This window comes from Nasonia vitripennis, assembly GCF_009193385.2.
Source record: "Nasonia vitripennis strain AsymCx chromosome 2 unlocalized genomic scaffold, Nvit_psr_1.1 chr2_random0010, whole genome shotgun sequence".
NCBI classification, from domain to species: Eukaryota; Metazoa; Arthropoda; class Insecta; order Hymenoptera; family Pteromalidae; genus Nasonia; species Nasonia vitripennis.
In genome coordinates, this window is record NW_022279617.1 from 3,183,553 (window position 1) to 3,209,742 (window position 26,190).

General features: G+C 32.5%; 1 protein-coding gene across 1 annotated transcript; it reads left to right on the forward strand.

Annotated features, from left to right (window-relative positions):
- Positions 1 to 17,593: 17,593 nt before the first annotated feature.
- Positions 17,594 to 19,779, forward strand: LOC116416582. The gene is made up of 6 exons (XM_031925512.1): positions 17,594 to 17,834; positions 18,654 to 18,683; positions 18,772 to 18,939; positions 19,010 to 19,170; positions 19,260 to 19,473; positions 19,598 to 19,779. The coding sequence occupies exons 1-6, from the start codon at positions 17,594 to 17,596 to the stop codon at positions 19,777 to 19,779; spliced, it is 996 nt and encodes a 331-aa protein (XP_031781372.1).
- The last annotated feature ends 6,411 nt before the right edge of the window (positions 19,780 to 26,190 follow it).

A 26,190-nucleotide genomic window follows, 5' to 3' on the forward strand; every position in this document is an offset into this window, starting at 1 on the left:
CTTCTAGAAAATACTTTTTAGTGTGTTAGAAGTTCAAATCAAGTGTTTTTAGAAAATGGCCGTATGGATTTGTGCATGTATACTGTAATATTTCTGGAACTACTTCGTCAATATCAATAAAATTTGACATGCATATCTATTTTTGGATTCTGAATTCGGAAAAAAACAGTTATTTTTTTAATTTTCTCAACTTTTTTTGTTTTTAGCTATTTTTAGATTTTTTAAAAACACTATTTTGCGTTTTTTTCAATCATCCCATCATTACAAACAGCTAAAATGCTTATAGAGAATAAATTTAACTACTTTTCCTTGTCCGAACCTCGTGATCGACTGCTTTGCTCGGCAGATAAAATGAAATGGGTGGTTTTTTTTTAATTAATATTTCTAAAACTAAACATCATAATCTTACGAAAAAAATCATGTCGGTGGATCACGTGCCAAACTATATCTTATTAAAATTTCAAGTGATTTGACTACTTATTTTTCCAATACTAAATCGAAAACGTATGTTACAATGTAGTCAAATGCTTCAAAATTTTATTTGGTGATTTATCACAAAAAAACTATCTGCTGCTAAAATTTTAAATGATTTTATCAAGCGATTCTCAAGTAAAGAGCTAAAATGTAAAAACCAATTTTTCTCAAAACTTTTGCTTTCTCTTATAGGGGTGTCGTTGCACGTCGTTAAAGTCCCTCCCTATGAATTCATGTTATACTGATACATTCTGTGAAAAAAATTGACGGCAGCGTTCGTATTCTGCAATAAAAAAACAGAGGGGTCTGCAAACTTTTTGACAATGAACCATCCAAATCTTATATATTAAATTATGTATCAAAAACCGCCTCATAAATTAGCAGGTAGATTATATTGTATATTAAAACAATATTTTATTTATTAGACCTATAAATTTAGTTGGGGGAAGCTACGTGCCAATGAATTGACAGCGGTTTCGACTAATATACGTTAAATATTATTATAAACAGTCAAAGCAAGTATTTTATGCTATTGTTATGTATAACAAACGTGTATGCAAAGTCTCATCCCTCTATCTAATGTCGATAAAAAGATATGAGCAAAAATAAAAAAAACTGATTTCACCGATACCTCGTGTTTTAATGATATTTGACAAAATCATGGTACGCTGGACTAATTATGTATCTGAGTCTACTTAAAGAAGTTTTCTATATGCATCAATATGTATGTTATTTTTTCAAATGTTGGATTTTGAACTTTGTTCATCTTAGATTGATAAAAATATTTATCATTAATTTTTTGTCTTCGGTCGAAATCTAGTGAGCAAAATTTGAGAAAACATTACAATCAAATAAAACAGTTAAAATATTTTGTAGAACCTCACCTTCACTTGTAAAGTGAAAAATAATGAAAATGTTTCATTATAGAATGTCTTGGGACTAGTTCACATCCGTGAACAAGCTACGTGAGTTTTTGGATTAACTCTACTGTATATTTAGTATTTCATAGCATGCAAAACCAGCGTACGATGCTTTCGTGGGAAGTTACTCACGTTACTCACGTTACTCACGTTACTCACGTTACTCACGTTTTCAATATGAGTACGTCTACGTGTTAATGGGAGGAATGGTGTACAGTCCGGGGGCGGTATATAGGTGGCCGTTAGCCTTTGATGTTCATGGATCCACGAAGGTTTTTTTAATGTATTTTGACCCCCTGAATCCGAATCCGCAAAGTGTTTTGCGCTAAAAGTTGCCGATTGAAAGTTAGTAATAATTTTATTAACAAATTAAAGATTTTCCCGCATTAATAGCCTGGTCAGTGCTAATCGATATTTTTATAAGCTATTTTAAACTATATTCTGACTATTTATAACATATAAAAACTTACATGTTTGAGTAAACATAAACAATCTCAGATAAATGAATAATTTATAAATTGCGAAATTATTATAAACATTTATCCAGAAAAGCTATTCTTATAGGTATTTCTTTATATTATTATGGAGTAAAAATATTCAAATTAACTTTGAATACATTTATTGACAAATATAAATAAATAAATTAATTAATAAATCAATAAATATTATTGTTCATCTTTTTGAACTTTATCAGAAAGCATATTTTTATATTTATTTTTACATGAATTGTCTCTTTGGTGAAAGCAGAATGAGCAACACGTGATTTTGGATGCAACGCAATAGCAAGTATTTTTTGTGCACACTTTGCGATTGCAACTTGTAACTAACTCATCGGAAAACCGAATGCCAGTGGATTTAATGGTTCTGTATTTTTAAATAAGCATTTTGTTCGTGTAAAACTTTTTGCGTGATGATAATACCAATAAACTCTTACAAGAAAGGTACCCAACCCGAACTCACCGATTTTGATGATTTTCATATATGTTGTAGAACATAAAAAAATAAGAGACACGTATTTTTTTTTATCGGCTAATTTTCACTTTTAAGGGGTAAAAACCTCCCCTAAAGTTAACCCCCAAAAAGCGTTTTTTTTAAATATCTCGGCTTAAAATTAATATTTTTCAATGAAACAAATTGGAGGTTATTTCTTACAAAAAGAGCAAGTATTTCATGGTGATTTGAAGAGTAAGGGTAGCATCCCCTATTTTTTAGGGGTTGAAAACATATATTTTTTGGCATAATTTTATAATAAAAATGTTTATACCGACTAAAAAAAATTGGAAAAAATGATTAAACATCCTTAATAACAAAATTTAGTTGACGTCTTTCGGTGTTTTCATAAATATTACCCCTAAGGGGGTAAACCACCCCTAACACAAAATAACTGTAAATATGTAATTCAATACATAATATTTCGTAGAAAGTTTGTATATAGAGGTTTTCGAGGTCGCTGATTACAAATCTGTTATCAGATTTTGAAAATTCAAAATGGCGGATCCAATATGGCGGACGGAAATATCGAAAAAAAATTTTATATAATAAAAAAGTTTCAAACGACTAAAAAATTTGGAAAAAATTTGTAAACATCTATAATAAACAAATTAAGTTTTTCGGTTTTTTCATAGGTACTTCCCCTTAGGTAAACCACCCCTAACACAAAATAACTATAAGTATACTTCAATCCATAATATTTTGTAGAAGGTTTGTATATAGAGGTTTTCGAGGTCGCTGATTACAAATCTGTTATCAGATTTTGAAAATTCAAAATGGCGGATCCAATATGGTGGACGGAAATATCGAAAAAAAATTTAAACTTTCAAAAAAACTTGTTTACAAATGTGTGATCTTTGTAGCCTGTACATGTGAACTAAAGAGCCTTAAACCCTAAACCCCTAAAGAACAAATAGGATAAATGGTTGTGCATTTTAACCAAACGACTCCAAACCCCTAATCTCCAGACAAGCCGAAGGCCTATGCTTTACCGTAGACACGAGTATAGACATATTACCGATATTTTATTCTATCATTTTGTATGTAACAAATAACGTCTCGTTTTATGTTTCAATCAAAGATTATTTATTTTTCTGCTTTTATAAATTAGCATAATTTCAAAAGTAATTTCATAAATTATAAAGTATTTCATAAATTGCATAATTATATAATTTTATAAATTCAAAAAGTCCACACTTTTTTGCAAATGAAAAAACATAGGTTAATAAAATTAGTATATCAAACTCTTTTGCGTTTTGTAATAAAATTTAATGTTGTCAAACTTGGGAGTTTTTCATTGTTACAATTATTTCGTAAGCCAAACGTTTTTTAGATGAATTCTCGAAGTAATGATTATTGTATCTATAGTAAAATATTTACAGTCTGGAATTCCATAATAATACTATTTGATACGATTTAATGAATTTATCAAAAAATCTAAATTTAATAATAAATATTATTCTAATTATTATTATTATTTTTCATTATCATTGCTATTATCAGTATTACTGTTATTATTGCTATTGCAATTATGCTTATTCTTATTATTATTATTATTATTATTATATTACTATGATAATTTTTGTTATTGGTAAAAATACATAAAAGAATATTAATACTCGAACTTCATTTGCAATTAAAGAACACGTTGTTATTGAAAGGGAATTTTATATGCATTCATTAGTTTAATGAATGTTATCGTACATTCAATGATAATTCCACAGATAAATGTCTTTCACTCATAAAAGTTGTTGACAATATGTGCGAATCAGCTGTATGTTCTTTTTTTAGATTGTTTTCATCGAGTGTTTACCTCAGCTGCCTGTGTTATTTTTTAGGCAGTGAGTGAGTTTTGTGGGTATTCTAGTTCGATGCCGGAAAGTACGAATAGTACGTCTTTTTGTTTGTCAGTGGTATCATACAGTTGTAGAAAATTTTCTTTAGTGATTTTATATAGATTTACATTATTCAATTTCAAAGTGAATAAAAGTTGAATAAAACCAAAAATAGAGTTTTCCGAACATCACAAAGTGGAACGAGAATTCTTCTCCAATGCATAAATTAATGATTTGATTCAATTTACATTCACTCGTTTTATTCTGGTAGAAATGTAGCAGTCGTGCCTTACATGCAAAAACACAGCTTGTATAAATTTTACCGCTTGTTTTCATTTTAGATTGAAAAATGAAAATTAATCCGTTAAACGTTCTAAACTTATTATTAGCATACTTTCAAGTGTTAAACATACCAGATAGTGTCACGAATTATCACGAAACAGAGTTGGCCGAAAAAATAAAAGAAATTTTAATAGATGCAACACATGATTTCAACGATGTAGAAATGATTACTGATGACTCTTTGGATTTTCACGAAGAGTATAAAGACCATAATGTGGAAATAATTGAAGATGAAGTGCAACATCATTTTCCTGATCCGGATATAGCACCAACAAATCAATGTACAGCAGATAATGAAGAACTAGATTTTGAATACAAAAAAAGAGCTGTAGAATTTTGGAGAAGTAGCAAAACGAAGCAAAATTTAAGTCTCAAAACAGTGCAAAACAGATTCAAAAAAGTATCATCTATTAGTCAGCTACGTCGTTGGGCTCATTCAATTAATAAAGGTGGCACGTATAGAGAAAAAGTAGCACAAATTTGTCAGTATACCCTGGATAATTTTCAAGCAGCTCTCGACAGTGGTTCAATTATCCATGATGAAGATATAATTCGATGGGCCTTACAAGCTAAAAAAGAAATTGGTTTTGATGATATTAGATTCAAAGCTTCTAAACATTGGTTACTCAAATTTAAGCAAGCACACCGAATAGTTTCTAGGAAAATAAATAAGTTCATAACAAGAAAAACACTAGAAAGTAGTGCAGAACTTACGGCTAAAGCTGAAGCATTTATCGATGACGTTAAATCGTGTATACCAAGGATTGGACTCGAAAATTTGTATAATACAGATCAGAGCGGATTTCAGCTAGAAATGCATTCTGGAAGAACATTAGCAGAGAAGGAGAAAAGCAAGTGCAATGTCTGGTACAGTCAATTTCAGCAACAACGCATAGTTATACTATACAGCCACTAATATCAGCTACTGGACAACTGTTGTCACCGCTATTTCTTGTTTTAAAGGAACCAAGTGGCAAGTTTGGCCCTATTGTAGAACAAAACATATTTAGACCAGAAAACGTGTACGTGGAAGCATCCAAATCTGGAAAATTAACAACAAGTAAGGGAACTAATAACAATTTTTATATTGTAATATCGTTGATCAGTTAATTAGTAAGTCGTTTAATTGCAGATCACTTCAAAATCTGGTTGGAAAAAATATTTTATCCCTATGTAGGCCATCACTCAATACTATTACTTGATTCTTGGAGTGGTCATTGTGACAAAGTTATAGAAGAAACAATGCCACAAAATAAAATTATTAACATAATAAAATTCCAACTGGAACCACAGGAAAAATACAACCACTTGATGTCTATGGATTCCGTATTTGGAAAAACTTTGTCCGAACATTTTCTGATAATGTAATGTTAATGGATCATGATATGAATTTACATGTGAGAAATAATATAATTAAACTTCAATCATTGGTTCACAACCAACTGTCTTCACCGAGATATATAGATTTGTTTAAATATTCCTGGTATAAAAGCGGTTACGTCAATGAAAAACCAGATAAATTTGATAATCCTATAGATTTCAGTTTTGGAAAGTCTTGTGCAACACATTGTGAAATAGAAGGGTGCACAAACATTGCAATTGTACGATGTGGTTGGTGCAAAAAAGCATTGTGCTTTAAACACTTTTATGAGGACTACCATTATTGTAAAAACATCGTAAAATAATATATTTTATGCTCAATACAAAAAATGCACTATGGCAAAAGATAAAAGATTGTAGATTATTATTATACTCTAATATTCTAAACAAAAATACATTATAAGTTGAATTTACAATAAAGGAATTTCAATAACATTCTGATAACAATTTCTACGGAAATTATAAAACTGCTTCACACACAGAATTTTCTTGTTTACAAATTTAGGAATTTGAGGTGGTTTGGTTAAAAAGCACAACCATTTAGCCTATTTGTTCTTTAGTGGTTTAGGGTTTAAGGCTCTTTAGTTCACATGTACAGGCTACAAAGATAACACATTTATAACAAGTTTTTATGAAAGTTAAAATTTTTTTTCGACATTTTCGTCCACCACATTGGTTCCGCCATTTTGAATTTTCAAAATCTGATATCAGATTTGCAAAGAGCGATCTCGAAAACCCTTATATACAAACCTTCTACAAAATATTATGGATTGAAGTATACTTATAGTTATTTTGTGTTAGGGGTGGTTTACCCCCTAAAGGGTAGTATCTATGAAAAAATCGAAAAACTTAATTTGTTTATTATAGATGTTTACAAATTTTTTCCAATTTTTTTAGTCGTTTAAAACTTTTTTATTATATAAAATTTTTTTTCGATATTTCCGTCGTATTGGTTTCGCCATTTTGAATTTTCAAAATCTGATAACAGATTTGTAATCAGCGACCTCGAAAACCTCTATATACAAACTTTCTACGAAATATTATGTATTGAATTACATATTTACAGTTATTTTGTGTTAGGGGTGGTTTACCCCCTTAGGGGTAATATTTATGAAAACACCGAAAGACGTCAACTAAATTTTGTTATTAAGGATGTTTAAACATTTTTTCCAATTTTTTTTAGTCGGTTTAAACATTTTTATTATAAAATTATGCCAAAAAATATATGTTTTCAACCCTTAAAAAATAGGGGATGCTACTCTTACTCTTCAAATCACCATGAAATACTTGCTCTTTTTGTAAGAAATAACCTCCAATTTGTTTCATTGAAAAATATTAATTTTAAGCCGAGATATTTAAAAAAAAACGCTTTTTGGGGGTTAACTTTAGGGGAGGTTTTTACCCCTTAAAAGTGAAAATTAGCCGATAAAAAAAAATACGTGTCTCTTATTTTTTTATGTTCTACAACATATATGAAAATCATCAAAATCGGTGAGTTCGGGTTGGGTACCTTTCCTTGTTAGTTCAGCAATAGTACATTGTACAACAAGGGGCGAAAATGGGATTTTCCAAGCGAGGATGCCAGAGTCTGGAAAAGCATATTCGCTCCTCGTTGTTCACCGTGCATTTTATAACACGTGTATACGAAAGACCATTTTTTTCGCCTATGAAATAGATCGAGAATAGAGTTTTTCGAGTCGTCCACTACGGTGTGCGTGTATACATGCATATATATATATATATATATATATATATATATATATAGTAAGGAGATGAAAAAATAAATAAATCCGATTCGCAAATTATTGTAGGCTCGTTCTACCTTATACAGGGAGCGAAAATGGATTAATTTATACATGTATTATGACCAGGGACTCTTGCTCTACATTTTGTCTTGAAAACTCCTATTTTTGGTCCATTTTATAGGCGACAAAAATGGTCTTTTTTATGCACGTGTTATAAAATTGTTAATAACTTTTAATCCGCCGCTTTTAGCGCAAACCACCTCGCGGATTTAAATTTAGGTGGGTCAAAATAATTTTAAAAAACCTTAGTGGTTTTATGGATATTGAAGGCCCACGGCCATCTATATATTGCTCCCGGACTAGTATGTACATCAAATCTAAAAAAAATTGACTTTGAAAAAAGTATAAAGTTAGGTGAATTTGATATATTCCACAAAGAAATTACAAATAAAAAAGAACTAAGATTAATCAAACAAAGTCAAGTTAATTATATCTCTAAAAAAAATTAACTTTTAAAAAAGTAAAAGATTAAGCGAGTTTGATATATTCGGCAACGAAATAACAGATAGAAAAGAACTAAGATTAATCAAACAAAGTCAAGTTTATTATATTTAATCGTAATAAAGCGCGGAAAAACTCTCAAGATAATTACTACGTAACTTGCCATGCCTGTTTCATTGTATTTATAGTTAGTTAATTTTTTTTTTTGAGATTTCAATCCTTTTTAGTACATTTTTTTGAGTATGTCATATTCTACGTCGTAAAAATAAAATATAAGCATCTTTAGCATCTTTCGACCACAGCTTTTTTGTAACATTTTTATCACTAACATGAAATTACTGATTTTTTCTAATATACACCACTCTCGAATTATTTCTACACCTAGGCACCAAAAACCACAGTGTGAGTTACCCCGACCTCGTCATCGGCCTTCCCGTACACCTGGATACCTTCCGTAGACTCACTACTTCACCTAGACACCGCGTTCAAATGATTTCTACACCTAGGCACCAAAAACCACAGTGTGAGTTATCCTGACCTCGTCATCAGCCTCCCCGTACACCTGGATACCTTCCTCGAATGATTTTTACAGCTAGACACCAAAAACCATGAAGCTTACCACCTAGACTTCGTTATCGGACACCCTGTGCACCTAGACACCTTACTTGAATGATTTTTATACCAAGACACCGAAAACAACCTGAACCTTGTCATCAGCTACCCTGGCAAGCTAGTTACTGTTACTGCTCCGAAACGCAGAGTATGCACCGGCAACCTATTAAGTCTAAATATTGTAATATATTATTATTATATTTTCTTGAAAAAGCAATTCTCATCTGTATATAGCTGTGCGGCCAACTTCGCAGTCCTAACACTTCTTGCGGCTAACTTAACGGCCCTAACACACTGGAGAAAAAAGTACTGACACTACAGCAAGATACTGTTTTGAGCATTCGTGATATATAAACTCGTTTATTATAACAAATATTTTTGTTGGAAATCATAGTTTAGCTCAGAAAACATTCTAATGAGCCAGAAAACCTTAACAACAGTAATGATAAGTATTTTTTTTTTGTATAATGAAAAATCCGAACACCAATATAGAAGTAAAAAGTGTCACGGGTGATGGGCGCCGCGGCTTCGTCTGCAAACTCGCCTACGTGGCGCTACCGCACCACTTGATCATAAGAATTTCCATTTAAATATTGACGTAGTTTTAATTTTTCATTTTAAAGTTGTGTATATTTTAAAGTTTTTCAAATTATCTTTTACCAAACGAATGAACAGATAAAACTTTTGGCATAAACATTTCTTATACTAAAGCTGTTGCTTATATCCGATTCAAAACATCTGTAAATTTTGTAGACTATTAGTCGTAACTGAGTTTTCAGTAAAACTTTATTTTCTAGTGCGTTTGCAAAAATCCGTAAGCATTGTTTTGTATTCTTAAGTAGTAAGATTGTATATGTCTAATTGATCTATCTAGTTGACGATTAAGCCCTATTCTTCAAGCATATTCATTTATTTGAAATAAAGAGAAAGTCACAACGTGATTAAGTGGAATAGATTAGTATAAGACACGACTGGCACTACGTCATATGGAAAGATTGTTTTTTTTGCTTCCTCCCAGACGAAGCTCTGTAATAATAAAATTTTTAATTTCGTCAAAACTTCTAGAAAATACTTTTTGGTGTGTTAGAAGTTCAAATCGAGTATTTTAGAAAATGTCCGTATGTATGGATGTACATACTGTAATCTTTTTGGAACTACTCCGTTAATATCAATAAAATTTGACATGCATATATATTTTTAGATTCTAAATTCGGGAAAAACAGTTATATTTTCAACTATTGTTTTCATGGCCACTTTTTGATTTTTAAAAAACACTATATTGCGTTTTTTTCGATTATCCCATTGTTACGAAGAATTTAGCTATAGTGCATTTAAAAGAGAATAAAATTACGTACTTTTCCTCGTTTGGTCCTCGGGATCGACCGCTTTGTTCGGCAGATAAAATAAAAAAGATGATTTTTTTTAATTTATATCTGAAACTAAACGTCATAACCTTGCGAAAAAAATTATGTCGATGGGCCACGTGCCAAACTTTTTTGTGCCTCGATTACGGATGCAAAAAGGCCTTATTGTACTTAAAATTTCGGGAAAAAGTAGATATTTTATGTGTTTTGGCTAAGTTCATTGCACAGCTTTCAAACCCCTATGGTTCTTAAGATATCAAGGTTTCAATTTTTTTTGAAAATTTTTTGATGCCTCAACAATGTAATCGTGATCTGTAAAACAATGTAGTCAAATGCTTTAAAATTTTATTTGGTAATTCACCATAAATAAAGCTATCTTCTTTTTAAACGATTTCGTTAAACGGTTTTCAAGTAAAGAGCTAAAATATCAAAATCGTTTTCTTGAAAATTGCGCGAGCGACCTATCTAATGAAAAGCCTGTTGTTTTGATGGTTAGGTTGGTTAGGAACACATGTAAACATGCGTGAATTTCCGTGAAAAAGAATTGACGGCACTGTTTGTATTCTATAATAAAAAAACAGTGGAGTCTGCAAACTTTTGGACAATGAACCATCTAAAACTTATATAAATTATGTATCAAAAACCGCCTTATACATTAGCAGGCAGATATACTGTATATTAAAAGAATATTCTATTTATTGGACCTATAAATTCAGTTGGAGGAAGCTACGAGTCAATGAATTGGCAGCGTTTTTTTTTTAAATTATAGATTTATTTTGCACTAGTAAAAAAATACATACACATCTCAATTATATTATGCTTTGTCATATGACAGATTTGTCTCACGACGTGACGATAACATAAGTACAAATAAATTTTTCGCTAATCTATAAAGTCAATACAATATTGATATGGATATTGATAAGATAAAATTTAGGTTAGACAATGATAGTTTAAGTTTCACAAACAAATTTATTTTTAGCTACCTTGAAATGCCGTTTGACGTGCAAAGCAATTATGAGATATACACTCTAGTATTCAACTCTAGATCATCGGCGATTTAACGGCGAAACTAACTAGCCAAAGAGGCAAAGCTCTTAATACAATACGCCAGTACCGAGGCAAGAATCCCATTATTAAATTCAGAGCCAGCTAATGCTGGCGCGTTTGTCTCTTCGCGAAACAGCTTGTAAATCGTGACCTACGCGCAGCGATGCGTATAATCCCTGATGCATTTGCGCCGGTGTAGACGTACATCTATATATTCTATAGTGCGCAAAACTGAGCCCCTATGACGCTCATATATAGAGATAGCATGTCGTCGCACAGATCGATCGCCTATGTATGACGCTGAGCCGTGCTAAAGCGGTGCCGTCCTAGTCACCATCGTAATCAGCTAGAAAAATTTATGCGCGTTAGGATGCGAACTTGGCGTGTTCGTCGACAACTGCTATCTACTATGCTACTGGAATGCAAATTTATCTATTGCTGTTTGCGGGCCACTTCATATATTAACGTCGATTTTTCTAATTTTTGAGTTAGCTTTTTACTTAAAATACTTTTTATAAAGTATAAAAAGAAATCTGCAGAATGAGCTAGCTTAACTGCGTACTCTAATATCACAGTTGTCATAATTACAAGAGTAACATAATATACTCTTCTCAGTCTTGAAAGTACATAGGAGTCGATAGACTTGTTCACTAGTCATGGCAATAGTACGGAGGTGTGTGTGTGTGTGTTTGTTTGTTTGTTTCCGATTTTTATCTGGCAAGTAAATTAACTAATTCGCAATCTATTCGTACGCTATCTTACTCGTATTTTCTGCAGGCTGCCAACAATAATAAATAGCTCAAAAACTAAGAAAGTAGGCATCTTAAAACTAATATCGAACACTTTATCTATCGAATATCTAATTCCATTCTGAGTTCCCAAAGTTCTGGCGATAAGGAATTTCCGGCCGTAGAACCTTATATGTGTAGAATTTTCATGCGCAAGTGCAATGCTCTTCTAAAATAGCGTGTAATACTTCGGGGTGCCAAAAGTCTCAGGGCGAAATCCATCTGCTGCCGAAAAGCCCGTATGTTATACTGCATTTATGCTTTTCATAATAAACGACTTTAAATTAGCTCCATAATCAAGAGGGACGTTTCTGAAAGCGCTTGGCTCGTCGTCAGTGATTATGTGATTTATGAGAGAGTACATTATGCAACAAGGGTCGAAAGTAGCAGATTTTTTCCGCTGGTTGGTTTACTGCCCATGCAAGAAGATTTTTCACGAGGGTGCGTTTACTGTCCGAGCAAAGCGAGGGCAGTAAGCACCCGAGGTAAAAATCTTCTCGCGAAGAATCACCAGCGGAAAAAGTCTACTTTCGACCCGTGTTGCATATTAGTATATTGTACAACTAGGGGGGGGGGGGGATTGGCTTTTACAAGCGAGGGTGATGTTTTGAGCACGAGTGGGAGTCGAGGGCGCCGTAGGCAACAGACATCACCCGAGTCTGAAAAAGCCACTCCCCCCTTGTTGCACACCGTACATTTTATGATAAGTGCACGAATAGGCAGTGGCTATATATATGTATATATAAGTGTATCATGCATATGAAATGAATGGGATATTCGAGGACTTTTCAAAGTAAAACAATAGTATATTAAAATTTTCAAAATTTCGAAAATTTTTCCTGGTAGAGATGTTGACGATAATATTTCCAGAAATAGGCAAAATTTGTATGAACTGGGTAGATTCCAGTCTCAACATATCGGTAGAAATCCCATCTAAAATGACATGAATTCTGGAATAGTTCTAGCCAGATCTGCTAGAAGTCGTCTGCAAGAGTTGCGGCTACATAACATAACCTTGCTTTTTTGCTTTTTTTTATGGTTCGTAGGATTTGGATGTGCGACCGACTTTTAATTCGCGTGTATACATAATATACATGTATCACTGATACACCTATAAATAATATTATAACAAATATAATAAGCCACAATTACAAACAGTTACCAAAAAATAGCCCTTATTGCGCCCCGGGTAATTCATTACCTGGCCGAGCAAACATTATTTTTTCCGGTATTACTGAATAGCTAAGCCCGAGATCTTGAATTTAAAAAAAAATGTCAAAAATGACCGTCCCTATAAAAAATGCGAGCTATTTGAAACAGAGTGAAATTGTTCAAAAATGCGTTCAAAACCGAAAATTCTCGTTTTGAACGCATTTTTGAACAATTTCACTCTGTTTCAAATAGCTCGCATTTTTTATAGGGGCGGTCATTTTCAACAATTTTTCAAAAGTTCCATCTACTAATTGACAGTAGCTATTATTACAACGTTTATTTTTCTTATTTTCAGCTGCATATAGACAGCCGTTTATAACAGCTTTTGTATATATTATTGATCTTTTAGATAAATGCAAACTGTTCAAAAGTTCAGAACGTATGAATGATGTATTTCCTAAATAAGTTATATTCTTTATTTTATAACTTTTTTTAATTCTTTTTTTGGTAATATTTTTAGAAAATTGAATTACTTTCGGGGACGCATGCGGGTATATATATGATTTCCTAAGATGTTTAAACATTTTTGATAATTTAAGTACCGTACAATTTGTAAGTTGACTCCATTCGCACAGTGTATCGTTTGAAGTAAATAATGATTAGCAGATTCGAATGGAAATGTGGAATGAGCCCAAAGAGGTCCCCAACTGTATACACTTGCTGAGATGTGCAGTAGTTGATGAACATTAGATGTCATTACTTTTTTAGTAAATAGCTTCTCAGTTTTGAGGTTAAATTCATGAAGCATTCTATCAGCGTTGTCAAGTTCCTCTATTGTAATACTATCTTGTAATAATATATGTAAACTATCAACCAATAATGTCCAATATTCAATGACTTCGTCTTCTAATAAATATTTGAATAAAGGAATACTGTAATGTAAAATAAAGTTTTCCCATTCTTTTGCTTTCCAATCATTCCTATCGCTGAGCGGTCTACAAAAACGTGCTAATTGCTGAGGAACTTGTATATTTTTTAAAAACTTATCCATTACGAGAACTTCAATTGATGACGTTTGGAGAATGCATTCTGTGATTTGTTTTCCAACACCAGCTAAGTAGCAGTGCATATAATCAGGCACAAAGCCGTTGATAAAATTAAAACCATTCAAATTTATTAAAGGTGATACGCCTTTAACACCATAACAATCTTGAATATCTTCATTCTCAGTTACAATTGCCATGTATCGTAAAGTTTGTTCTTGGCTTCTTTCTTTTGGATAATAAATTAGAATGGGATATCTCATGCTCCCTTGAAATCATTCACCCGGATGAAAGCACCAAGGACAACCATACTTTCCATTGAATTGCTTGTGGCATTGCATAGGAGCTCTAGCTACAGAGTCAACGCATATAATCAAAACATGTAATGTTATGATACGTGGTACATTATTTATTTTACATTCAATTCCTTTACTGGACAGGTCATTCAATTTATTAACTAAAGGTTGTAAACTGATTGATTGGTGGTTTATGTTTACCAAACCACATTCCACATACTATTTAACTTTTTAGTCGACTTGCTACAGGTATTTCATTTATTAGCAAATATATTGGCCAAATAGAATATTTAGAACATTCGAATGTTGGTGCTCCATCTGTATTTAGAATTGCAGTTACATACGAGCTTCTATTATTTGGTTGTAAGTTACTAACAAAATTTCGATATAACTTCCCATCATAAATATCTTTAATTGATCCGTCATACTTTCTTTCATTTACAACAAAATTATAATAACTACTGTGAATATTAATACAATTTGCTATATCTTCTGATGGATCAGTGAACAAAAAAACATTTTCTAAAGATGGACAAATGCCATAAAAATCGATATTTGTTTTTACATTAAGAAGTTTATCGAGCATATAAGAAGTTTCTGGTAGTATTGGTTCTTTAAATATACAGTTTACAAGACAGAATAATTCACTAATACTACTCAATGGAAATTTATGTAATAATGAAAACTTTAAAAGCATCAAAAATATTTCACCAGGGCTTTTATCTGTTAAAGATGTAATAGTTTCTAAAAACTTTATAGAAAATATTCCTAGTTTTAAGTCAAAGTAAAATTATGATGACCACAAAACCTAATACATTGAGAAATATTATACATTAAAATAAAAGTCATAACTAATTAACTTAGCAATAAAAGGTTAAAAGTTCGACTTTGTATCAGACCCCGTCGAAAATAAATACATATTTTGTGTACGTATCTTTCGTACGTACTAAAAACACGTAACTTGCCTGGTAATGCATATTGATAATATGTGCTAATTTAGGACTGACTATTTTGATTGTATTAGAATATAAATATAAGTATTTGATGTGCCCATAAATGGTGTTACTATGCTTATAGTACTCCCATTTATGAGCACATCAAATAATTTGATTTATATTTAATATATTCAAAATACTCAGTTCCAAATTAGCACATATTTTCAATACGCATTACCAGACAAATCACATGTTTTTAGTACGTACGAAAGATACGTACAAAAAATATGTACTTTTTTCAAAAGGGGATTAATTGCATATTGTTTATATTTATATTAGGCAACTTTCATACTTAGAAGTATGAATATTCGTCAAACAGTTTTGACACGGGATTACTGTACACAAACCTATTTTCTTGCATAACAAAATTCTATACATATATTTTATACATGTAAACTCCTTACATGTATTTTCATTATTTTATACTACACTTTAATACTCTACACAAGCATATAACCTATTGTTGAGTTTTGCAGTGTGCTAAAATAATAATAAATAAGTATAGGGAATATATTTGTATAGGATATTTTTGCGTGCAGTATGTTTGGTGTCATAATTTTGTTGTAATACAAAATTTTTACAAAAATTAAACAGTTAAAAAGTGGCTTTGGCTAGTAGAACATAAAGTCATTGTATAATTATGTTTTTTTTTTATTTTCTGAATTTTAAAAACATGCGATGGGGTAACTTACTATAGAAAAAGCCAATAAATACTGGATACTTGGCTAAAATTCATTGCATAATATTCAAATCGAATAACCTCAGAGATGCAAACTTATTAATTTCGATTTTACCGAGTGACAAATGAAAGAAAACAAGAGTTTTTTGTTTGCTGTTAATTGACGATTAAAGTTTACTAAAAAAATTAGTACACTGAATAAAAATTAAATAAAACGATTCTATCTATTATGATTATCAATAAAAAATTTCATTAATAACTGACTGATATTTTATAACAAAATTTAACATTTTCTTTAAATAAATGTTTTTAATAAAATCAAGCAATAAAAATTTTAAAATATTTAATTATATAACATATTTCATACCACATCTATTAATTATCTTGCATACTATCTGCTTCATCATTAATATCAAAATTACTCCATTTACTTTCTCCTTCTTGTTCTTCACCTTCTACGGTGCAATTACTTGTTATCCTTTCCAAATTAGCGCTCTTAATATTTAAAATTGAATCATTGCTAGTTTTTTGCAAACACTACAACATATAAAATATAATTACATTAGAATTCTAGGAGCTGAAATATTATCGATTACTTTTACAATTATAATAAATACAAAATCAATAAACTTACGGTATTTCTCATTGTTCTATATTTTTTAATGAATGTTCTTCGAAGAGTATCAGGATAAATGTCAGAAAATTCTCCGGTTTGCAAGAACTTTTTATAACTTCTTTTTTGATCATTATAACTCATTTTTATCGTTATTATTCGCAGTATGGTAAACAATAATTACAAAAAGATGGTCAATCGTTCACAAAGTGTTTTTCAATATCAGGTTATATGAATTAAAATGCTATAGTCCTCGCTACAGTAGACGCAGATTTGCACGTTACGTTGGATTCGTTGAAAAGCTTGTACGATCTTTTTACATAGTTTAGTTCTTTAACGGCTGTTTGAACCAGCCAAACTTTTTTTAGTTATTAGAGTAATTTTTAAAGCTTACATAAGCAACATTTTTTTCGCGATTCATTGCTTATTGTTCTGTTTTTTTTGTTTCTAAAATTAATGTAATCTTCTTCTTTTTTAATAAAATGTAATAATGTATGTACGTATACTTATTTAGAATACTACCAAATTCAGACGCCAGGGGTGTGCCATTTTTCCTTGGACCGTTGGACGTGTGAATAAAGACCTTGGTCTAAATTCTTTGCTGACACGGAATTACGGAACATTCCGGATTTCTGTATACTTTCTTATTTAGCATATATGACAATTTATTATGTCTTAAATATAAACCTGTAACTTGGATTATTTTGATATTTTTCAAAGTATATACAAAGTAAATATTTTTATATACAAAATATTCTCACTCTTTATTGCTATAATATGTGAGTCATTAAAGTTGAAAGTTTATTTTACAATCATGGAGGATTTTTTTGCATGCGTCAGATTTACTGATGATTTGAAAACCAACCACTTTGTATCAGTGAAAGAGATTAAATATCACATTTATGATATTAATCATATAATGCCTGATACGGTTGATGATTTTGATTCTCAGCACGAGTATGAAGTGCTGTGGTGTCTCTGTACTACAAATGATTGTTCAGATGAAGAAAATGAAAAATGTAATGACTATAAAGCATACATTGTATTTATTGCAGGTGAGTTTGCTATAATAAATTTTAATGTAATCATTCATTTTTGGTCTAATAGTATAAACTTCTTTGTAATGAAATTTTGTTTTGCATATGCTTAACATTTTTTCATGTTTATATTTAATAGAGACTTTAGCCGATGCTGAAGAAAAAAGCAATTCAACTCGATTTCGCATTCCAAGAAAACTTTTTTCACCGTCTGATACCAAAGCGACTAATTCTCAACCTACGTTGCCCCCAAAAAATTAATCAGTCTCTGGTCTAAACCATTTTAACGAGAAGCTAGTAGTAAAATTAGACAATGTAAGAAGTATTCAGTTTATGCATTTATAAACCTGGTAAAAATATTGCCGTGACTGCATGATATATTGAAATTATATATTTTCTTACGTAATTTTTACATGTAATTTATAATGTTCATTTGTAATTTACTATAAATTTGAGCGATTAATCTTAAAGCTACTTCAGTATTTTCGCCAGGTAAAAATAAAATGCTGTAATACTTTAATTTAAATTATAATAAATATTTATTACAGTTAAACCGCACAAAAGCTATTGAGGCAGCCAAAGTAAAGATTTCTAAAGACCAATTAAGCACTTATGCATCAATAAATTTATGGCTAGTTGTAAACCTTTTGAAAGTTTGTCTCAAAATGATAATGAACATGGGAAAAGACGTAACAATGAAGATGAAAATGATTCCAGTGGTCTGTTACGCAGTAAGAAAGGTCGAACAAGCAATCGTATGTAAAAATATGAAAAAAACATAATTAATTATTGATATTTTTATAACATAAGTAAATTAACTATTTTTATTTTATACAGAAATAGAAACAGATAATGTTCTTTATTTAGGTAAAACATGCACCCATGAACAATAGAAAAGTAAAATTATGAAACTAATTGTTAAACTTTAATTTAAATATAATTTTTTTTTAATTAGATGATCAATCTCAGGATAACACTGAACAAAGTGATATGGATAATAATCCTTTAAGATCAGTCACTCCGAAAAATGATGAACCAAGAATTCCTGAGGAGAGTGATGATATGTTGTCAGAAATCAATGATTATGATCGCCAAAGACGACGTGAAACAGGTGCTAGAAGAGGTAAATCATAAATTGTATAATCGTAAATAATAATTTCAAAACATTTAAAAACGTTATTTCTCACATTTAGTGCAAGTCACGCGTAAGCCACCAAGAGAAGTGAGACCACGAGAGGTTATACTTGTTGAAATGAGTGAAGATGAAAGAAGAATAAATCTGTATATTACGCCTGAAGCTTTAAAAGTTGATGCTCGAGACAAGCAAAAATATCAAGTATTTAACAACAATATGGTAAATTTAAGCTCACTCTCAAAGATTTATGTTTCAATTATTTTATTTATCAACTAAGTAATATGAATAAAAAAATATTCCATTTTTAGATCTATTTAGGCGAAGGAAAAGCTGTTGACAAAGACTTCTGGGAGTTTTTAAAAATAAGAGGAGATTCTATTTTCTTGAGAGAAACAGCGGAGCCAATTTGTGGAAAACACGACTTGGTTAATAGATGCATAAAAGAACAGAAAACATCAGTTACTATTCAAGATCGTAGTCCACGAAAAGCAATACCACCAAACCAATATTTTCGAATAAGAGGTTAGTTTCATTATCTATACATATTGTTACTATTCTTATATTACTAATAATGTTTACTACTGTTATTATTATTAATTATTTTTACTATTGTTATCAGATTCTAAATTATTTTCTTATTTTGCAGAATTGTTTCAAGATTACATGAAAGAAAGGGAGTACGATAAGAAAAAAAGAGATAGATTGTTATCAACTTTTAATCGACAAATAGGTTACAAAATCCAAGATTTAAGAAAAAAATTAAGTTATATTGTCGTCACTTACTATTTCGTAAATAAAAAATGTTATTTGGTTTTAATCGACAAATAGGTTACAAGATTTGACAAAAGCTTTATTTAGATAAGTAATTCTGTCGTAGCTTTATATTGCATATAATTAGTTAATCATAAGTTAACAAAAAAAAAATAGATCCTTTCCCTAATACAAAGGGTGAAAACAATGAGAATAAGTTAATTTTTTTTTGTTTATTGTCATAATATAATGTGATATACGTGAAAGTTGAATGTGTTGCTTGAGAAAATTTTCTTATTTATAATTGAGTAAGTTTATTTATTTTTCTATCGTCATTCAAGTTTGATGTGACATAAAAAAGTTCTAAATAATTATTATTTACTAAATAAGATTATTTACAGGATAATTAAAAGAAAAATTTTTGTTAAAACATATGCAAGATATAACTTGCTCGTATTTTAATTTATTATCAGTAATGTTGAGTTTTTCTGTTACAATGCCGCTACCCTAAGCGGGTCTTGGGCGTTGTCGTCCAGATCGGACGGGTGGGTGCCTATCACCACTACACAGCGCGTCCTTAGGTTGCGGATAGTGGAACAGCCCCTGAGAAAGAGGTTAGCTGCGGAACTTGGAATGTTCGCAGTCTATACAGAGCAGGCGCGTTTAAAGAACTCGTAAAGGAAGCTGATAGGTACAATCTAGATTTGGTAGCAATACAGGAATCGCGGTGGCCAGATGGCGGAGTACTAGCATCGGGTAACTTCATGTATGGGGCCGGGAGTGGGGGATCTCTAGGCACCGGATTTCTCGTAAGCAAAAGCATCATACATTCGGTTAAAAGTTTCAAATCCGTCAATGATAGGCTCTCGTACATCATTATCGAAGAGGAATGGTATAGATATGTATTTATTAATGTACACTGTCCTGCGGAGGACAAAGAAGAAGAAGCTAAGGATCTCTATTACGAAACTTTAGAGCAGGTAATCGACCAGTTCGCGTCTTACGACACAAGAATAGTATTAGGCGATTTCAATGCTAAAATAGGTAGGGAGGAAATGTTTAGGCCTACTATAGGTAAGGAAAGCCTGCACGAAGCCAGCAATGATAACGGTATTAGGGTCATAAATTTCGCGGCGGCAAAAGATCTTATAATCAAAACTACGTGTTTTAAGCACAAGAACATACACAAGGCAACGTGGACATCGCCGGACGGGGCCACACAGAACCAAATTGATAATTTCCTCATTGAAAAAAGGCGTCATACTAATGTTCTTGACGTAAGGGCTTACAGAGGGGCAGATAGCGACTCGCACCACTTCCTAGTAGTAGCCAAATTAAGAGCTAGACTAGTAGCGAATCAAAATAGTAAGCGAGCAAACAAGGTAGAAAGCTTCGATATTGAGAAACTACGAGATAGAACAGAGCGAATTAGGTACCAGATAGAAATTAATAACAGGTTTCAGGCACTTGAAGAAGCAAACACATCGCCGGAGGGGAATGACGAACCGAATAGCTTATGGGAGGACATCGAAAAAACGGTAAAAGAGGCCGCGAACAAAGTACTGGGTAAAAAGAAAAAGTCAAAGAGCAAACCATGGTTTGACGAAGAGTGCGAACTCTGGTTTGAAAGGCGCAAAAAGGCTAAATTAGATAGCTTACAAAATAGAAGCAATAGGACCGTAGAAGAGTATTCTAACGTAAAGAAGCAGACGAGCGCGATCTACAGAAATAAGAAGCGTGAGTATCAAAAGAATCTTACTAGGAGAATAGAAACTAACAGTAAGGAAAATAACCCCCGCGAAATATACAGAGGGATTAACGCCATCAGAATGGGTTTTAGGAGTAGAGCGCAATTGATGAAGGACGAAAACGGGGACCTCGTAACAAATGACAACGAATTATTGTCGCTGTGGAAAAATTATTTCGATAAATTATTAAACGTGCACGAAAATAGCGAAGAATTAGGGGAAGAAATTCACACTGCTGAACCCCACGTGGAGGAACCGAGCTACCAAGAAGTAGAGGCCGCGATTAAAAAACTAAAAAACAACAAAGCCGCGGGAAATGACTCTATACCAACTGAGTTACTCAAATATGGGGGCGTCGAGCTCACTTTCAAAATCTATAAACTAGTATGTGCCATCTGGAGAAATGAAACAATACCCGAAAATTGGAAGGAATCCACCATTATACCGATTTTTAAAAAGGGGGATAAGACAGACTGCAACAACTATAGGGGTATCTCACTTTTAGCAACGTGCTACAAAGTTCTGTCAAACGTAATACAAGCTACACTCACTCCATTCGCGGAAGATATAGTAGGAGATTATCAATGCCGATTTCGGCGCAACAGATCGACGAGCGATCAAATGTTTACCATAAGACAGTTGTTAGAGAAAAAGTGGGAATTTTGCGAAACCATACACCAACTATTTATAGATTTTAAAAAAGCGTACGATTCTATTAAACGAAGCAAAATGTAATAAATTTTAGTACTTCTCGGTGTACCAAAAAAACTCGTGAAATTGATTTAAATATGTCTGAACGGAAGCACAGGAAAGGCCCGTGTAGGCGGTAATGTATCAGAACCCTTCATGATACGCGATGGTTTAAAACAAGGGGATGGGCTCTCTACGGTGCTGTTCAACTTAACGTTAGAGTATGCCGTTAGAAAAATGCATAACAACGGTGGAGTATACAGGGTTAGAAGTGAGTGAATCAAAAACAAAGTACATGATTGTGGATAAGCTAGGCATCTGCAGAGGGGAGGAAGATCTCAGTGTTGGGAATTTTACTTTTGAAAAGATTAGCGAATTCAGGTATCTGGGTACGACCATAAATGATAGAAACGAGATTAATGTCGAAATAAATAAGAGACTCCATTCGGGTAATGCTTGCTTCTACGCCGTGAGTAATTTACTTAAGTCGAGGCTGTTGTCTAAAAACGTTAAAATAAGAATATACAGGACAATAATACTGCCGGTGGTTCTGTACGGGTGCGAAACGTGGGCTCTCACTAAGCAGGCGGACAACCGTTTTAGGGTATTTGAAAATAAAGTCTTGCGAAAAATATACGGGCCGAAGAAAGATGAGGAAACCGGGGAATGGAGGAGACTACACAATGATGAGTTACACAATCTGTACGCGTCACCAAATATTAACAGAATAATAAAATCACGCAGATTGGAATGGGCAGGGCACGTAGCGAAAATGGGAGACGACCGTACGGCAGCGCGTGTCATGAAGGGCAGGCCGATGGTAACGCGACCTCTAGGTAGACCTAGACGTAGATGGGAGGACAACGTAAAAGCGGATCTAGTAGAAATAGGACGGGTGGGTGTCGATCGGAGAGGTGCATCTTGTGTGGGGTTGACACAAGTTAGGGCAGCGTGGAAGGCTTGCGTAGATGAGGCGATGAACTTTCGAGTTCCAAATGCCACGTATAAAAAAAAAATATTGAGTTTTTAATTTAATATTTAAGTTATTCCGTCTTAAATTACAGTATATTCGAAAACTAGTTTCAAAAGTCATAACAAAAATTAAAGTGATAATAGCACGTATGTAATTATGTTTAGATTATTTTTTATCTTATTAACATTAACTGGTTATGATCTCACAACACTTTTTCTCTTAATTAGAGAAGCGAAAATCATAAATTTTTTCTTTACATTATTAATTATATTATAATGTGTCAATGCCAGATCAAGAAATTATTTACAAAAATTATAGTATTTTTTTATTGGCATTTAATTATCAGGATATCTAGTTGGTACATGGGAAATAAATCCCTCTGAAATAAAAATGTTCACATGCAGAAAATGTAGTCCTTGGAAAATCTATGTATTCTTTTTATACAATAAGTCATCAAGAACCATCACAAAACAAAGTTTGTTTATTTTATCATACTTCATTGTAATACATTATTTTACATACATTGTATGTACATTTTTGAATAAAAATATTTTGATACTTTTCTATACAAACCTAGTTATTAATTTAAAAAATTTTGAGCAAAAAAATAATAAATCTAGAAAACCTATGAATAACTAGATGTACTTATTTAGAATCTGCAAGGGAAAACTGTAAAACTTCTGTAGAAACAATATAGTAAGTATGTTTTTGAACTATGTGGGAACCATGTTCGAACTATGTACAAACCATGTTGAAACTATGTGGAAACCATGCTGGAACTATGTGGGAACCATGTTGGAATCATGTGGGAATTAAATGAGGATCGATACTATCACTGTGACCTTTGCACACGGAAATAAATGCAGTTTGTAGAATTCTTGTAGGTACTATGTGGTTTCCTTGTAAATAACATGCAAATACCATATGAGATTTATGCCAAAATTACAACAGCAAAATCCCACGTGGGACCCATGTAGTTCCCATAAAGAATCACATGATTCCTTATTGCTCCTACATAGTCCCCACATGGGTTCGACATTGTTTCCACATAGATACAACATGGATCCCATGTGGGGATTTTTACCAGGGGCATGCACTCATACATGGCAGTATATACAGCATTGTGTACTGACTGACTTTGTATTATTTAAGTACAATTACTGTGTAAAAAGTGTCATCGATGCACTCAAATTCACCAATGATGAGGTTTGCACAGGTATTTCAATCTCATCACTATGCGAGCCAGTTACTCTCAACCACCAAATCTCTCATAATTATGGTAAATCCATAATATTAAAGGTGGATGTCTGTTCTCTTGCATTAAGACTTGTTCAATTATTTAGAAACAGACTGCCATATCAGTTTTTACTTAACAGTCTTGGTTCGGCTTTTCATCCTGAACCCTATGACTTTAACGGCAAAAATACAGGTGGGTCTATACATGAAAGTTGAATTCATATTATCAACAATGCAACCTAAGTTGTATTGGCATGTTGAAACAGTATATTAAGTTGAATTTATTCTAGCTGATATGAATTCGACTTTCATGTACAGAGCTATCTTCATTTTTTAACGCCGAAGTCATAGGGTTCAGAGTGAAAGGCCGAACCAAGACTGTTATGTAAAAACTGATATGGCAGCCTGTTTCTAAATAATTGAACAAGTCTTAATGTAAGAGAACAGACATCCACCTTTTATATCATGGATTTACCATGATTATGAGAGATTTGGTGGTTGAGAGTAACTGGCTCGCATACTGATGAGATTGAAATACCTGTGCAAACCTCATCATTGGTGACTTTGAGCAACGATGACACTTTTCACATAGTAACTGCACTTAAATAATACAAAGTCAGTCAGTACAGCATGCTTGTACATGCATGTGTAGGGTTAGGTTTTCACTCTTAATGGGCACTTTCAAAATCATATTTTCCCTTCAAAATCATTCTAGATGAATTAATATGCTAAATATTCATCATTCAACATTGACTGAAACTGTGAAAACTGTAGTTCTGTCTCCTATGCTAATCTGTTGTATAACATAGCAGACAGCCTCTACAATACGCCTAACATACTTCTACTATGCCTGTGCCTGGCCTGAACCGTATACGCATGCGCAAAAAATTAAGAGAACTTCTGCTACTTGGGTTTCAGCGTAGAAACTACGCATATTTCTCTACGGATTCTGGGTTTCAATTCTACCGAGTCGCTCGGGAACGGGCCAGAACTTATCGGCCATTTGCTACCAGGGATATTGTGCAACTAGGGGGGAAAATTGTCTTTTTCTAGCGAGTCTGAAAAAGTCACTCCCCCCTTGTTGCACACCGTACTTTTTATGATAAGTGCACGAATAGGCCACTTATCATGCATATGAAAGAATTGGGAAATGTGAGGACTTTTCAAACTAAAACAATAGTATATTGAAAATTGTAAAAAATTTCAAAAGTTTTAAAAATTTTTAAAATTTCGGGCGTAAAGTGGGCTTTTTTATGCTGAGTGTGGAGTTTGCAGTACGAGCCGCAGACGAGTACTGCGACCAGACGAGGCCAAAAAGCCCGCTTAGCCCTTGGTGCAACCATATTTTTTGTAACGCATGTACTGATTCTCGCGTTTTAGAAGATTTGCCCCACTGATTTCACTTTTGCGCCGCTGATTTCATTTTTGCCCCGCAAACAGGTTTACGGAAAAAATATGCCCCGATTTTCAGGCGCAAAAAGTGGCCATTTCGGTCGGGCGTGGAATAAAATGTATGATTTTAAAATTTCTAGTATAGCTAATCAGACGCCATTCAAACTGTACACACAAATACCCTACACAGACGTATTCTCCCACACAAACAAATTCGACACAGATATTTTCTACACGGATATTCTCTACACCTATTTTTTATTATCTTACTACATGGCGAAACCCTACACCAAGTGTATAAACAATTGTTAGGTCATTGTTACGACAACAGGTTATACGCTTGTGTAGAGTTTTGCAGTGTAGTTAAATAATAAAAACAACCGCTGCCAATTCTTTGGCACATAGCTTTCTTCAAGATTATGTATTTTTTTTTAGCTTAATATCAGAATT

Coding starts and splice junctions, on each gene's coding strand:
- LOC116416582 (XM_031925512.1), top strand. CDS start 17,594: ATGGAGGATTTTTTTGCATGCGTCAGATTTACTGATGATTTGAAAACC. Junction 17,835..18,653: donor ATACATTGTATTTATTGCAG/GTGAGTTTGCTA, acceptor TATTTTATACAG/AAATAGAAACAGATAATGTT. Junction 18,684..18,771: donor AGATAATGTTCTTTATTTAG/GTAAAACATGCA, acceptor TTTTTTAATTAG/ATGATCAATCTCAGGATAAC.